The sequence below is a fragment of the Gobius niger genome (genome assembly GCF_951799975.1).
Source record: "Gobius niger genome assembly, chromosome: 13".
Taxonomy (NCBI): domain Eukaryota; kingdom Metazoa; phylum Chordata; class Actinopteri; order Gobiiformes; family Gobiidae; genus Gobius; species Gobius niger.
In genome coordinates, this window is record NC_136864.1 from 25783833 (window position 1) to 25799712 (window position 15880).

Consider the following 15880-nt stretch of genomic DNA (forward strand, 5'->3'; position numbering starts at 1 on the left):
AGTGTTATTGCATTATTGAGTTCACAGACATTTTTGAATGAATTAGGACCACAACCAAGGTGGCCCTCTGCTCATTAGATGACCACTCTGTCATCGGGGCCTTATTAAGATTTTGTCTTTGTTCAAAGTGCTATGGACGACAAAAATAACAAAAAATGACGGTTGAATGTGTGAAACTTTTTTTGCGCCACATTTCTCCGCATGGTCACGTTCACCCTCCCCCTTTCACACCACCATCTTCAGCATAAAACTAGTAGCTGATCACAAACACATCACTTCACTCCTCGCCGCCATGAGGGAAATAAAGAGCTGGCCGTTTTGGCGGGCCGTGAGCGCGGAGTTCATCGGCATGCTGCTGTTCATTGTTTTCGGGATCGCCTCCGCCATAGGGAGCCCCGGGAACCTCGCCCAGGAGGTGAAGGTGTCCCTGGCGTTCGGGTTGGCCATCGCGACGCTGGTCCAGAGCTTGGGTCACGTCAGCGGCGCCCACCTGAACCCCGCCGTCAGCCTCGGTCTGCTGGTCAGCTGTCAGATCAGCCTGCTCCGGTTCCTCTGCTACACTCTGGCGCAGATGCTCGGGGCGGTGGCCGCCAGCGCGCTGCTGGACGGATTCAGGCCTCGGAAAGTCGGCCTCGCGGTCAACCAGGTGAGTCGGAGCCTGGAAATGAGTTGAAGTCACAGGAAAAACCAGCAGGAATGGGATAAATATTATAAGATAAGATAATCCTTTATTGATCTCACAATGGAGAAATTCACTTGTTACAGTCGGCGTTCAAGAAGATCACTCAGAGTTGTGCAAAAACAGACAGGAAAATGTGCAACCAGTTGTTATTCAGAACGTAGCTCAGGTTCCCATATAAAATTCCAAGATTTATTTTGCACTTGGGTTGAACTGTGTTTCTTTTCTTACGGTGGCTGAGGGCATAGCTCTTTCACCTCACAGCAATAAAGATCCCAGGTTTGATTCCCTGCAGTGTTAATTTCGTCAACTAAAATATTTCTGTCTTAATTTTAGTCAAAGTGTTATTTTTGACGACTAAAATTGGACTAAAACTAAATTAAAAGTTTCTCATGAGACTAAAACTATGACTAAAATGTCCAGATATTTTAGTCGACTAAAATAAGACTAAATAAAAATGAAAGGGAGAGACTAAAATCATCCAAACTTCTATTGACCGTCTGAAAAAGCCTCAGATCATGTAAAAACTCTGTTAAAGGATCAGCTCTGAGCTTTGTTCATGTGGAGCAGCTCCATGAAGCAGAGGAACAAGATTAAATATGATTATAATGAATATTATAAAGGAAAAGTCAACTAAATTAGTCTTAAATTTAGTCGACTAAATTTACTTGCAATTTTAGTCGACTAAAATTGAAGATATTTTTTGACTAAAACGAGACTAAAGTCGAATTACATTTTCGTCAAAAGACTAAGCTGATGCTTAACCTCTTAACTCCCACCTGAACGGATCCCATTTTCTCCAGTTTGGCTTTACCCTAATCAAAAAGCTTCTTAGGAAAAAAGCACCAAAACAGCCACAAAAAATGAGAAGAAAACAAGGATGTGAACGCAACAAAAAGTGACAAAAATTCAACCAAAAAGTGACAAAAATTCAACAAAAATGTGACAAAAATTCAACAAAAATGTGACAAAAATTCAACAAAAAAATGACAAAAATTCAACAAAAAAATGACAAAAATTCAACAAAAAAGTGACAAAAATTAACTAAATTAAATGTTGTCAAAATTAACACTGATTCCCTGGCCATGTGCAGTCGTTCTGTGCCGTGTTTTCTTGTTCTTATCGCGTTTGGGTGGATTTTCTCCAGGCACTCATCAGCCTACACCTGAAAACATTACCTAAGAGAAGCTTAATCTCGCTTTGTATATTATAGCAGGCCATTCGTGTGACGTGTCTTGCCAAGGGACACAACATCTTATGCCCTTGGCCAACGTTCAGGCCAACCCCTGAGCCACTGTTGCCTCTATGATTGTAATTTTAACTATTTTAAGTCATTTAAGCTGAGCCGATTTTGACAGCTTTTCGGCCAATGCTTAACCTCTTACCACCCGCCTGAACCAAATGCATTCTGTCCTCTTTGGCCATATAGGTCTGTGTAACACCTCATTTGAAAGCTAAGACCCACAAAACTGATCTTTTTCCCCGCGTTGTTGCTGTGTTGTGTCACCTTTTTTATGTTGTTTTTTTTCTTTTTGGTCACATTTTTGTTGAGTTTTTGTAATTTTTTTTGGTTTAGTTTTTGTCACTTTTTGGTTGATTTTTTGTCACATTTTTGTTTAATTTTTGTCATTTTTTTGTGGAATTTTTGTCACATTTTTGTTGAATTTTTGTCACTTTTTGGTTGAATTTTTGTCACTTTTTGGTTGAATTTTTGTCACATTTTTGTTGAATTTTTGTCACTTTTTGGTTGAATTTTTGTCACATTTTTGTTTAATTTTTGTCATTTTTTTGTTGAATTTTTGTCACATTTTTGTTGAATTTTTGTCACTTTTTGGTTGAGTTTTTGTCACTTTTTGGTTGAATTTTTGTCACATTTTTGTTGAATTTTTGTCACATTTTTGTTGAATTTTTGTCACATTTTTGTTGAATTTTTGTCACTTTTTGGTTGAGTTTTTGTCACTTTTTTGTTGATTTTTTGTCACTTCTTTGTTGAATTTTTGTCACATTTTTGTTGCGTTCACATCCTTGTTTTCTTCTAATTTTTGTGGCTGTTTTGGTGCTTTTTTCCCAAGAAGCTTTTTGATTAGGGTAAAGCCAAACTGGAGGTAATGGGATCCGTTCAGGTGGGAGTTAAGAGGTTAAGCAAGGAACTTCAAACCACCATTTACACGAAAAACCTACTTTGTCGAGTGCATTGCAATGGCTCATTTTATGGGAGATCAGTTCTTAAAACTCATGTGGTTTTCGTTCATTGCTGACCTGCCCGTTTTCCAGTTGACAGGTGTGTCCGCGGGCCAAGGCTTCGCCATCGAGTTCTTCGCCACTCTGCAGCTGGTCCTGTGTGTCATCGCCGTGACCGACAAGAGACGCAGCGACGTCCAGGGGTCGGCTCCGCTGGCCATAGGGCTGTCCGTCACGCTGGGACATCTGGTGGCTGTAAGTGTCCGCAAACTCTGTGAAGTGGCACACAAACTTCAGCCTCGGAAAGCGTCTGAAATGGCACAGTAAACATCTGCAGGCGACGTGGATAAAGGGGGTCCTCTCGACTGCATGGTTTGTTTATTTGGTCGGGACAGCAGCGATGCCGGCGGAATAATAGAGAAGAAAACAAAATAGTTTCTGTATTGTGAGCAATGAGGTGGGATTACTGTGTTGTTTTTTATGATTATTGATGGGCGGTTCAGCGTTGTGCCATATGGGGCTCTGGGCTTACCGTTTCTGAAATGATCTCTTTTGCAAACTTATCAGACAATGTGCGGAATGCATTTTAATGAGGAAGACACAAACAAATGCATGTAGTATTTACAATTTGATCAGCCATTTTGTGTGCTTGGTAATATATGAGAGAAGTAAGAGAGCAAAAATCAATAGTTTCTTTTCTATATTTATGATGAAACTTCTCCCTCTGTACAGAAAAGGGCAAAAGAGAGAGTAGCATCTGTACTGTGGTCAATGATATATAAGGGCTCTTTTTGCATATTTTTGAGTCAATAATTATGTGTTTAGACAAGTTATGTTTGTTAAATAACAGTTAAAAGTATTTAAAAGTATCTTTTATGTATTTGTAGCTTCTCTGTATAAAAAAAAATGTCAGGTGGCGCAACTGAGTTTTTCTAAAATTTAAAACGTTTCCAATATTTTGTACAAAATCAAATCTTAACCAAGTATATCTTAGAACAGCCTCTCTCCTCTGAGCATTTCATCTGTAATTTGTAACAGACTGATGCTGTAATCAGCAATAAAACCAGAGGATCAAACCAAAACAGTTATCGGTTAATTGTCAGATATTTTAAACCGATATCTGATCTTTTTTTTTTTCTAGTGTTGGCTCTGATAACTTATACCAGTGTTTGATCAGTGCATCTCTAGCATTTTTAGATGGTAATTTGACATTTTTTGCAGTTGCACCACTTGACTGTCTGGTTGCACAATCTGACATTAGCAACTCATTTAAAATTAAATGGTCTTTTATGTTGACTCTTACATTAGCTTTAGCATTTGAAAGCATGGGTAAAAAAAATACTTTTAAAACTAATTAAAACCCTTTACAATAAAATCATATTTTACAATATTTACATTGGTTGTACCACCTGACACCGAAAGTGTGACATTGTACCATCGAGTCGGAAAAAAGCAAAAATGTTCTCAATTATTGATAGAGATTTTCAAAACTTTTCACTCAGCCATGAAGACAACCTGTTCTTCTAGCTGATGTTATATCCTGTTTGCTGATACTATTCTTTATTAGAAAATAACAGCCTTGTTCTTACGGTTGTGCCACACTGATATTTTAAGATTACAAATTGTCGGACAGAAGTTTTTTAATTTTCTCAAAAGCTTTAAAACTATTAATATTCACGATTCATGATGGCTTATTTGTAAGATATTTAACATACAATTATGCCATGATGTTTTATTTTTAATTTGTTACCCTGAAAATACAATTTTCAGAGGCTTTATTAGTCTGGTCATTTGCTCGGACGGTTGCACCATCTGACATTTTAGGGGTTGATACTTAACAAGTATATTTGGGAAACATCTGCCAAAGATCGCAGTTTATCAAAGCTTTACATTTGTTGCATGTACCGTCAGCGCAGCCATCTTTAAATGCTCCTTCTTGGATTACACTGCAAAAAGTAATTAACTAGATTAGTATAAACATCTCAATTTGAGCATAATAATCCAAATTTTTGTTGTTTTGACTAGTTAAGAAGCTCTTGGGCATTTGTCCTGGATTATTTCACTTGTTCAGAGATGTTTCTGACTCGTTTCGATACATTTCGTCCTCATTTCAGGTCCTTTTCTTTGCCAATGGGGAAAGAAAATTGGTCTTATCTCATTGGCAATTTTACTTTCTTATTTCAAGCGAGATTTACCCTAGAACTGGTCTGAAATGTCCTCAAACAAGCAAAGTAAACTTGGTCCGATCAGAAAAAATTAGCGAAAACCGCTCAAAACAAGATATATTTCCTCAAATCACGTCATTTAAGACAATGCTTGATATTTACTTTTTGCAGTGTAGGTGATTCTGTCTTACAGAAGAATTACAGTGCTGGTGGGAGCTTGGAAGTTTCGACCCTTGAGATCAAGTGGAACGCAGCATTAATCTCTCAAACTAGCATAAAATGAAGCAATGAAAAAATTAATAATTGTGAAGTCTGAAAAGTTATCATCCGATTATACAATAGTTCTTATTTTAACCTCCAAACACTACTGAGTCTTCTTGGGAGGTAACACAATGGGCTTCTGTAGTTCTTCTTGATAAAAGTATACCAAAAAAACTGTTCTTTTAGTCGACCCTGAAACCAGGAAGTCCCATTTAGTCGCTCATATCACGGGCGAGACAGACAGCAGGCCCTCAGTCTTCCTAAAGCCTGACTCTGTGCCAGTCGTTTTTCATCCCATGCTTGAGTGCCGCTGAAATGAGCCCGCATTATGCCCCTCATCGCTCGCGCTGTGTGTGTGTGTGTGTGTGTGTGTGTGTGTGTGTGTGTGTGTGTGTGTGTGTGTGTGTGTGTGTGTGTGTGTGTGTGTGTGTGTGTGTGTGTGTGCGCTGACAGCTCGTGAAGATCAGTTTCAGTCTTATGCTAAATGCTAACGCTAATGCCTTGCTCTGACATTCTGACATTCTGCAGATCAGTTACACCGGATGCGGCATCAACCCGGCGCGCTCCTTCGGGCCGGCAATCATCCGCGGGCAAATGGCGAACCACTGGGTAACTTTACCTTTTTCTTTTTTTTTGTCATGAATGGTTGCCATACTTTAGTCTAATTTGAGCAAAGATACGAAGCAAAAATGAAACGTGCACATGTTTGTGGAAACAGATACTCTAGGTTGTTGTTAGCATAGAAATAAAAAGCTAGCTGTTAGCAAGACGGCTAGTCCTGGAAACCTTTTGTCTAGCCATGTTCAATGTATTTTTACTTTAGCTATTAGCGTTTAGCATGTCAGACATCGCAAATTGTGAATGATTCTTGGTGTTTTTTGCTGTTGTCAATCCATCGACCACATTTCAGCTTTGTCAAAGCCTGGTTAGAAATTATTAATACACACAGATTTTTTATATTTTGCATTAGCATAAATGCTAGTGAGCTAAACACTAGTTTCTGCTTTTTCTGGGCTGGATACACATCCAATGGCCCCTAAACAACATCCTTTAATGTGTTCAAGATGTGTTTAGTTAAAAAAAACTATTTAGGTATTGTTAGGCCCGTATAAGCTGGAAGAAAACTACTTAAAGCCACACTGGAACAATCCAGGTGTCAAAGATGAACTAAACTGCTGTAAAGGCAATAATAATGTCGTATTTCAGATGCGATAATCCCTGTATATAAGAAATGCATTTTATTATCGATAAACGGCTGCTGCTGGAGGTTGCCATTGCCATTGACAGTGATTGTTCAGCCGAATATGACCAGGAAGTGACATGTTTAGCCAATTTTTATAAAACACCTCCCACAGCAATTTCTTTGCACTATTAATGTTAAATTAGATATTGTTAAATTTCAGTCTCAATTGATTAACATTTTTGCTTTCTTCTCACAGTTATTAGTCCTTTTATATAAATCTCTACTCGATCTTTATTCTTTAATGGCGCATTTACCTTTGTTGTTTTTAATTGCACATTTTTCTTTTTCTTACTGGATGCACCTTACTTAAAAGAGCTGCTGTAAAACAAGTGAATTCCGTAAGTGAACCACTAACATGAGTTGTCTGGTGGTCGTCATTCTTCTTCCTAACTTGGCTGAACACTGTAAAGGTTGTGTGTCTCCTCTGTTGCAGGTGTACTGGTTGGGTCCCATGTGTGGGGGCATCGCGGCAGCTTTTATCTACGACCTCATCCTCGCTCCCCGCTCGCCCAGCCTGTCAGCGAGGAGGGATATTCTTCTCAACGGGACCGACGAGGCCGCGGATGATAACCTGATCCGAGATGGGGGCAGTCCGGGACCCAGCCAGTGGCCTAAAGAATAAGCCTATACTATGTCACAGCCTTCTCGATGTTCACTGTCTGTTTGTCACCACTAACCACGTGTATGTGGATGCCTCACCGGGGCGGGGTGAGAATCGCAAGACGTGGGATTTTTTTTGCAGCCTAATCAAACAGTTGTGTTTCTGTCTGTTGTGCTCAAACGTCAAGGTTTTTATTATGTCTACAAGTCTGTCTTACAGAGCTAGAGAGTCACTATAAAGTTGGGTCATGTTACTAAAGACTGTTTTTTTTTGTAAGATAAATAATGTTTTGTATTTGTTTGTTGCTCTCATTTATTTTAAAGTTCATCACACCAGGTGCAGCGCTTACATGTTTAATGAACTACATTTTAGTAAGTAATATCACTGAATACAACTCAAATCAAGGAATAGATCTAAGATATGACTTTATTGATTTCACGGTGGAGTGTTAGAATAGTAAGAAGTCATAACAATAGAATAATATGAGACTATTAATGCTGCAAACAACAACACCAAAAACAAACCACTTGACTGGGTCAGTGGTTCTCAAACTGGGGTCCAAGGACACCCCTGAAAAAAAAGTTTGTAATTCAATGATCGTCATTTTAACAGATTTTGTATTGATTCTTACATACTTAAAGCAATACTAAGTGACTTGAGTACTTTAATAAATCCTTTTCGTAGTCCCTCTGGGGGCAATACAAGTGTTAATGGGATGATTGGGGGGTCTTTCATCACCCCCTGGTGTCTCTGGCCAGAAAACCACACTTGCAACTTTCCCTGCACCAGGTCGGAGGCGCAATACACACTAATGGAATCACGAAGAAGAAGCTAACAGGCTAACGGGCAAAGCTATCTGTGGGCTAGCGCCACTTTAGCAGTATTTATAGCCAAATTTGAGTGAAATAAAGGATCTCCATTGTGTAATTGAGTTGAGGCACATGTACAATATCCCTCTCTCCCTTTGTTTGTTCTGTCAGCGTAGTATTTACTCTCACAGACAATTAATGAGTAAAAAAAATAGAAGATTTTACACATGGTTTTGAACTCCTGAATTAATTTTGACATCACATTGATCGAGTCTGGAGGATATTTGGAGGTCCTTGGGATTTTTCTGTTTGGCACTGGGCCTCGGTCTGGGCCAGTAACTAGTTGTGCACCTTCAAATAGTAGCTGGGCTGATTTGGAACAGTGGTGAATTAACCAAAAAGTAGAAAAATAAGAATATAAGAAATTGCACCAGCAGCTCAGGGGGTAGAGCGGGTCGTCCTATAATGTAATAAATATGTTGCCATACGCCTTTGCTATGCTAATCCCGTCAGACCTTGTGATCTGGGATAAGACACTTCACACTTTGCCTCCAATGTCTGCATGTACTGTTGATTGAATGAGACTGTGATCGGGTGAGTGGTTCCTCCATGCTTTAAGTGCCTAATGTAGGTGGAAAAGAGTTATATAAATAGAGGCCATTTACCATTTACACAGTTTTAATAATGTACCAAACATAAAATGCACTGGTTAGACAAGAAGCCTATCGTTTAGGAAGGTTACATAGTGTGACAAAATGTAACAATTACTTTCATCAACTAGAAACAGCAAACTCAACAGAAGTCTTTTACAAATGGGTTGATTTTGTAACAGTTTCTTTGATGTTCTGCAGAGTTCACTCAAGGTCAGCATTCCACATGTGTATTTTTGTTGGTCTATATTCTCCACTTCCCACAACAGCACAATGTAGCCTAAATGAATGTGCGACCTTGTCTTTGGGGCTCATTTATTACACATTGTATACAGTTTGCCATATAGACAGAGCAGCCTCAGTCCAAACACGGGGATCAGGCGATTGTACTTTTCAATTCCAAAAGCGATGATTAGACGAGTTGAGGAGATCACAAAGATTTCCTGCTTGGCCCCGCTACAAGAATGTCCTTTCTCCATATTACGCACATTCACATCCCGTTTCATGGGTTATAGGCACTCGATGGCCCCCACACCCTCCTGTGCTAATCATTGAATAACCCTCAAATGACTTTCACCGTGCCCAAGCCGGATCAACACATAACGCGAGGTCGAAGGGCAAACCGTGCGAGGCTAGCGCGGTATTGTTAGCTAAACGCGCTAATCAGTGGTTGGATGCACGTATACGGTTGCAAATGCCAGATGATTATTAGCTAAATACCTGGCCCGGACATACGTTGTTTTTGCTACATCCAGTGAAGCAGCCAAGTACACGTCACCAAGGCCCCTTTAGTGTAACATTTAAATTGGAAACTCGATGCTAAGCTACTGTCCGGTGGGAAGCAGAGGCTACTGTTTAAGCTCTGCTGATAGACATCGAACTGGGCTGTTTTAATCCTAAAAACAGATTTATAAATAGCTCCCATCCATTAACATTAAGACCTTAACCCATTCTTACCATCCTTTCCTTTTTGCTCCTCCTGGTAAAAGGTGGAGAACTGAAACCAGATATGGTCAGTAGTTAAGTAAATCTTCTAAAGTACTGTACTTGAGTTAAGTTTTTGAGCCTCTGGGCTTATTTATATTTTTGAACCTCTAAAGGCTCTGAAGTAAAAAATAGGACATTTGGCAATGTTTTGTTTATTTCAAAAGCCTAATAGCGTAGGCCTACACTCCAGACCAGTAGATGGCGCTGTGACGATAACTCACGACAATGAAGAAGGTTTGTCCTTGTCATTTTGCCGTACAGAGAGAGGCACAATTTTTATGTTTTTGAAGGGTTACACCCTGCCCTTCCAACACCCCCCCCTCTCCGACATTGAGGTCTAATAGTCGGATGCAGAGCAACGTCCCGGCACTCCCACCTTTTTTCTCCCCCTTTGTCAGAGTGGTGACACTTTTTTCTTTTGTGAAACATCCTGCCATTCCAACACACAAGAAAATTACTCAAAATACGTGGGTCTATTAGAACTAACCCTAACCTTACCTTAGCCCTAACCTTTAGGATAGTGGAGTTTACAAACTAACCCGAATCTTACTTTACCCCAACCTTAAAGGGGGGGGGGGGGTATTATGCAAAATCGACTTTTTCAAGCTTTACATCATGTTATTATGTCATTCCCTCATTAAAAACATGCCTGAAGTGTTGCCTTGGCACATTCACGTATTTTTGAGTAATCTGTACAAACTCTGATGGCGGCCATTTTAGGGATAGGTTTGCCTGAGTCCTCCTAGTAACGCCCCCACCTCCTGGAGACGCCTCCGAGCTTTCGTCACCAGCCGAGTAACCAACCACTGCTCCTCAGCAGAACCCCCTCCCCACTGATGCCACAGACAGCGTGTGGAGGGGGCGTGTCGGAAAGGGTCTGAGGTTCTTAAAGAGACAGAGGCCTATTTCAAGACATTCACTACAGCCATTTTGAGAGAGCAATTTTATACAAGGCAGTTATTCTAATTTACTGCATTTACAGACCAACAGAAGGTTTTATCACCATTGTCGTGTGATATAGACTGGTGCTATGTGATTGAAAAAAGCATAATACCCCCTCTTTAAGGATAGTGGAGTTTACAAACTGAACAGGCTATGCTCAAAACTACTGTCGGAATAGAGGTATCAAAAAGTGTCAGATTGGCTGGATGTCGAAATGAGCTGAAGTTATTCTTCCTAACACTTATATAAACTGGTTTGTGTTTTCCACTTTGAATACTTACTGTATGTATACAGCAATATTACTTTCACTAAAGTAAATTTTTTAGCAACTTTTACTTTTATTGGATTAATAATATGTATTTGAACTATAGTAAGATTAGCCGTATGCTTTAACCTGAACCTTTTCGCAATGCAGAGTGAAATTAAGTTGCACCGATGCTAAAAACAACTAGCCTGTTCATTTGTGAAGGCTGTTATTATGAACAATTCCAGGTCATTTTGCTCCTTGAAAGCTGTGAGACATGCTTTTAAATCCAACCCCGAGACGAATCAACCTATTAGAAGTTGTTTTGGAAAGTTAATGATTTGAAATGAACCAGCTCCGACATTTTGTTTTGAAAAAAGAAATAAACAGTGCAGCCTAAAAAACACTTTCAAAGCTATATGTCACTCTCTGTTTAGTTGGGCACTAATTTGGTAAAACAGTTAAGGTAAGTTAGGCACATACGCCTGTCGTAAAGAATTAATACCAAACAAATGAAAGTTTTTTTTTACACCATATACTTTCACCGTAGCACACACTTTTAACAGCTAATTTTAGCTTATATCCTATATGTGCATGAATACTATTACACACATTAGGCCAGGCCAGCTTCATGTTTGGTAAGTGGATCCATTTTGGGTTGTCGTTAAGGTACTTTTAGAAATATGAAGGAAAAATAGTTGCACCCGCTCAATTAGGTGCCCTCTGGAGCCCCGAATTTTGAGATATCAAAATTGTATTAGTGTGAAAGGACTGCAGGCTCAGTGACACTGGGCTTTTGGACGCCGTGTGAACAGTAAAAACATGGGCCTAAAGTACACTATTACCTCAAATAAAACTCCCAGCCGGGAAAGGTCTGAATAATGTCTTTGTCACCCAACATTGTCTCACCGTGAGCAACAGTGATCAATTTCTCACTTACAGTTATTGTGCCGCAGCCTACACCTCTGACGAAGCGGCCTAGAAACCGTGGAATGTTATCTTGTAAGACAGTCGCCAAAGCAAAAAAAAAAAAACTCTTCCCCTGATTTGACCTCCGGGTTGAACCATTGTGTCAAGCGTTTTGTTTAGAAAACTGTCCCCAACAACAACGAACAATGCTCCTTTTGTCGTTGCTCGGCCATTTTGTCTGAAAGCTCGAAATAACTTGGCGCTATAGCCTAGTGTGCTGATTATCCCATTAACTGGCATGGGAGCGCGTTCGGTGACCCCCCTAATTACTCTATATGTATCTAGTCCAAATAAGCAATTGCGGAAGCCTGGGCCATCACAAAGTGCTTTGGAAAGGTCGAAGTTAATGCCGTAATTGAAACATTTTGTGAGGTTTTGTAGATAAAAAGTGCACAAGTGCTTTTAACCTTAGCGTGACCTGCCCCGGCCCGCCGACTGTTGCGTAGCTCTTATCTCCCGTGCACTCCCTCTCTCTGCGGTCCATCACTTCTTGGCATAGATTCAACAAACAGTGTTGGAGTGAGGAGGTGCATTTGTAAATATAACCAATGAAGCCATTATTCTGTACATCAAGGCCAGGCATCATTGCAAGCTTCATATAGTATGTTGTACAGTTAATTCAAACAATCTACTTTTCAAAGAACAGCATGTTGATCTATGTGAACATTTTAATTGGAGGATCTACCCCATGAAATGAATCATCTCGTTTTCAAGGGGATCCTCGGAATCATGTCCAAAGAAAATAGAATAAAACAGCAGAGCAGATACAATCAAATAAAACCAAATAATGCAACAAAACTTTGCACATGCACACGCAGACACACAGCTCTCACTATTCACCTCCCCACAGTGCTTCCCAAACTGTGGTGTGTGTACCTCTGGTGCAATTCTTCAAGTAGTACTTGGAACTGGCTGCAATTTTAGACTTCATTCATACATTCAATATTTGAAGTAGCCTGTGCTAAAGTTGGGAATTTAAGTTATCGTTAGACATGGTTTTCCCTTAAATTAACCATCATTTAGTCCGTTTTGGAAACATTTTAGACACATTTTATACTATTTTTCAGGCAAGTGTTTAATCTTGGGCTCAGCATGAAGGTGCTTGGAAGGTCAAGCGTTTTAAGAGAGGGCTCTTGGTGTGAGATGTTTGAGAACCACTGGTGGAAACATATCTCATGTAACACAATACAAATCATAGTGTAACACGACATCACAAATACAACTGACATGGTTAACACCTCTGTGTACATATATACATTAACACATGCATATAGATACACATACAGTACACAACATATATTGATGTTAAGTACGAAACAAAGACAAGTATTCTGAAGATGTGTTAACAGAGCAGTTCGGAACAAAGGAAAAGCGAACAGAAGCTGAAAGGTTGCTCCAGTCACGAGGGGCCCGAGCACAGAAAGCATATTCCTCTATTACAGTCACGAGGGGCCCGAGCACGAGGGGCCCGAGCACAGAAAGCATATTCCTCTATTAAATCTAGGGACAATAAAGAAGAAGATCTGCTCGTTGTGACTGAACTGTAGTCAGTGATATTGTCTTCTGGTTCAAGCCTGGACAGCTGTTCATACCTCACACAATGATGTGTCCCATAGGGCAGTGAAGAGATCTGCACAGGCTGTTGTAAACCACATCAAGAGGGTAGACAAGTGGCTCTAGTGTGTGAATATATAACCTGTTCAAAATAGCTTTTCCTTAAACCCCTTTTATGTTTTGTTTTATCCCCCATTTAAAGCGTCTTTGAGTGTCCAAAAAAGCGCTATACAAGTTTGATGTATTATTATTATTATTATTATTATTATTATTATTATTATTATTATTATTATTATTATTATTATTATTATTATTATTATTATATTCTTTGAATGAAAGATCAGCTTCCAGCCAAACACCAAGGTATTTATATGTCTCGGTTGATTCCAGAGGAAGAGAATCCAGAAAATGCAGATTAAGATTATTCATCAAACATGTGGTACATTCTTGAGGTGGTTCTTTGATTCATTTTAATAAGAGATAACCTCATGAATGCTTTAGTCATGTATTTGTTTGTTGCAGGTTATTTTCCCTCTTGTGGTTCAGTTCACGGACTCTTTTGCTCAATTTAGACCCGGTTTACTCCTGATTCGAGCTTGATCACAGCCTGGTGGTGGTACTAATATGTTATGGTACTTGGAGTGAGAGGTTTGAAAAGCACTGGATGTCATGATGTCTTCTGTAGGCCAACAAGGAATCTTACTTTTCTCCAGTTTGGCATTTCATGAATCTAAAAGCACACAAAAAAACAAACACAAAAAGAGGCGACAAACATGACAAAAAAGTGCCAAAACGTTAGAAAAAAATATAAACAGACAAAAAGCATCAAAAGCGCAAAAAACAGGGCAAAAAATCGACAAAAAGACAAAACAAGAGCATGTGACAATTGTAATAAAAAAGACAAAAATAAAACAACAAAAAAGCATAAAAATATAAAGAGAAGCGACAAAAAATACATCAAAAATACGTCCAAAAAGCGACAGCACAGAGAGGAAAAATCTTAAATCAGTTTTGTGGGTCTTAGCTTTTAAATGAGGCCTATAGGCTGTACGCTCCAGGCAGCTTTTAGATTTGGGTAAAGCTGGACTGGGGAAAATGCGCTTGGTTAAGGCGGGGAGTAAGGGCTTAAAGGGACTACACGGAGTATAAAAATGTGTATGTATTTTCCTCCCCCTACATGTTCCAGCCATGTCCTAATGTGTAGAATGAGCTCAGACCTGTTCACCACAACTGCCTCTAAAATCCTGCACTGTCACTCAGAAAGGTGTTACTTCGGGTCCAAAGTGCCGTCATGCACGAGCTTAAAGCAGTAGTAACGTGTTTACCTTAATAAATCCTTCCCGTAGTCCCTGTGGGGGTAATACAAGTGTTTATGGGATGATTGGAGGGTCTTTCATCTCCCCCTGGTGTCTCTGGACAGAAAACCATGTTTGCAACTTGACTGCCACCGGTCCGGAGAAAGCAATACACACTAATGGAATCACGAAGAAGAAGCTAACATGCTAACGGGCAAAGCTAACTGCGGGCAAACGTCACTTTAAACAGTATTTACAGCCAAGTTTGAGTGAAATAAAATATTTCCGTTGTATAATTGGATGCACAGTAACCCTCTCTCCCTTCGCCTTTCCTGTCAGCGAAGTATTTACTCTCCAAGACAATTAATAAGTTAAAAAATCGTAACTTGCTACGACACCTGCAGTTGCGCTTATGGCCTCTAGGGGGAAGAGTTACTTAGTACTGCTTTAATATAGAAGGTGCAGTTACACGTATGACCTGGGGTGGCAGTAGTGAGCATAAAATGACCAATTTGCATCTAGTCTCTAACTGAAAAGTTGCATTTACAAATACTGTACATACTGTCTGTCATATAAAATGAAATATTTTCGATATAAAACATTTTTTTTGCATGAAATCTACACAATATATGTAGTTTGACATTAAATAAGTTCAGATTAAATCTTGGCCTTGGAGGTTTTCATTGAGGAAACAAGATGGCGCCTTAACAGAGCCGGCTGATATTTAGCAAATTTCAATGTATTTTCTCATGAAATTCACACTCTCTATAGACTTTATGGGCCTTGTGTACACCGTTTCATTTTGACAGGTTAATGTATATAGAAATTAATTAAGTTGGTGAATGTTAACCGAAATGGCTCATTTTCTGCCTTCACATGAAATAAGTTTGAGATCATATCACCTCTCCTGAAATGTTGTCTTTCATCCAGAAATGAAATAAACATCTGTGTCTGTTGTGTAATGATGACCTTCAAAAAGACCAGACTGTTACTCGTTTAGACGACTCACACGTACATGCACAAAGGCAGCGCCGTCACTGACTGGGCCTGAAAGTGTCCTCTCAGCTCTCCGGACGTGACACTTCTGACCCACATCTTCACAACTTTACTGTGTTTTCCCAGACATCAGCGCAACAGCGTCATAACGGCCTAACTGCCACTGCGGGGCCTGTAAAAACTGTTGTCAAAGTCTAAGGCGGCCGACGCGCTGCCAACGCGCCCCATCAGAACAAACAGCCCGTGAAATGCCAGTTAATATTAAAACAGGCCTCGTAAAAATTCCTGCCATAATCTGAGCCAT

The 15880-nt window shown here is 39.7% G+C and overlaps 1 protein-coding gene across 1 annotated transcript; it reads left to right on the forward strand.

Annotated features, from left to right (window-relative positions):
* Positions 1-292: 292 nt before the first annotated feature.
* LOC306972268 (aquaporin FA-CHIP-like) lies at positions 293-7229 on the forward strand (the record flags this gene model as incomplete). Its single annotated transcript, XM_079568815.1, has 4 exons — positions 293-646; positions 2954-3115; positions 5815-5895; positions 6963-7229. 4 exons carry the CDS (start codon positions 293-295, stop codon positions 7149-7151), a joined length of 786 nt encoding a protein of 261 aa, XP_079424941.1. The 3' UTR covers positions 7152-7229.
* Between the last annotated feature and the right edge of the window lie 8651 nt (positions 7230-15880).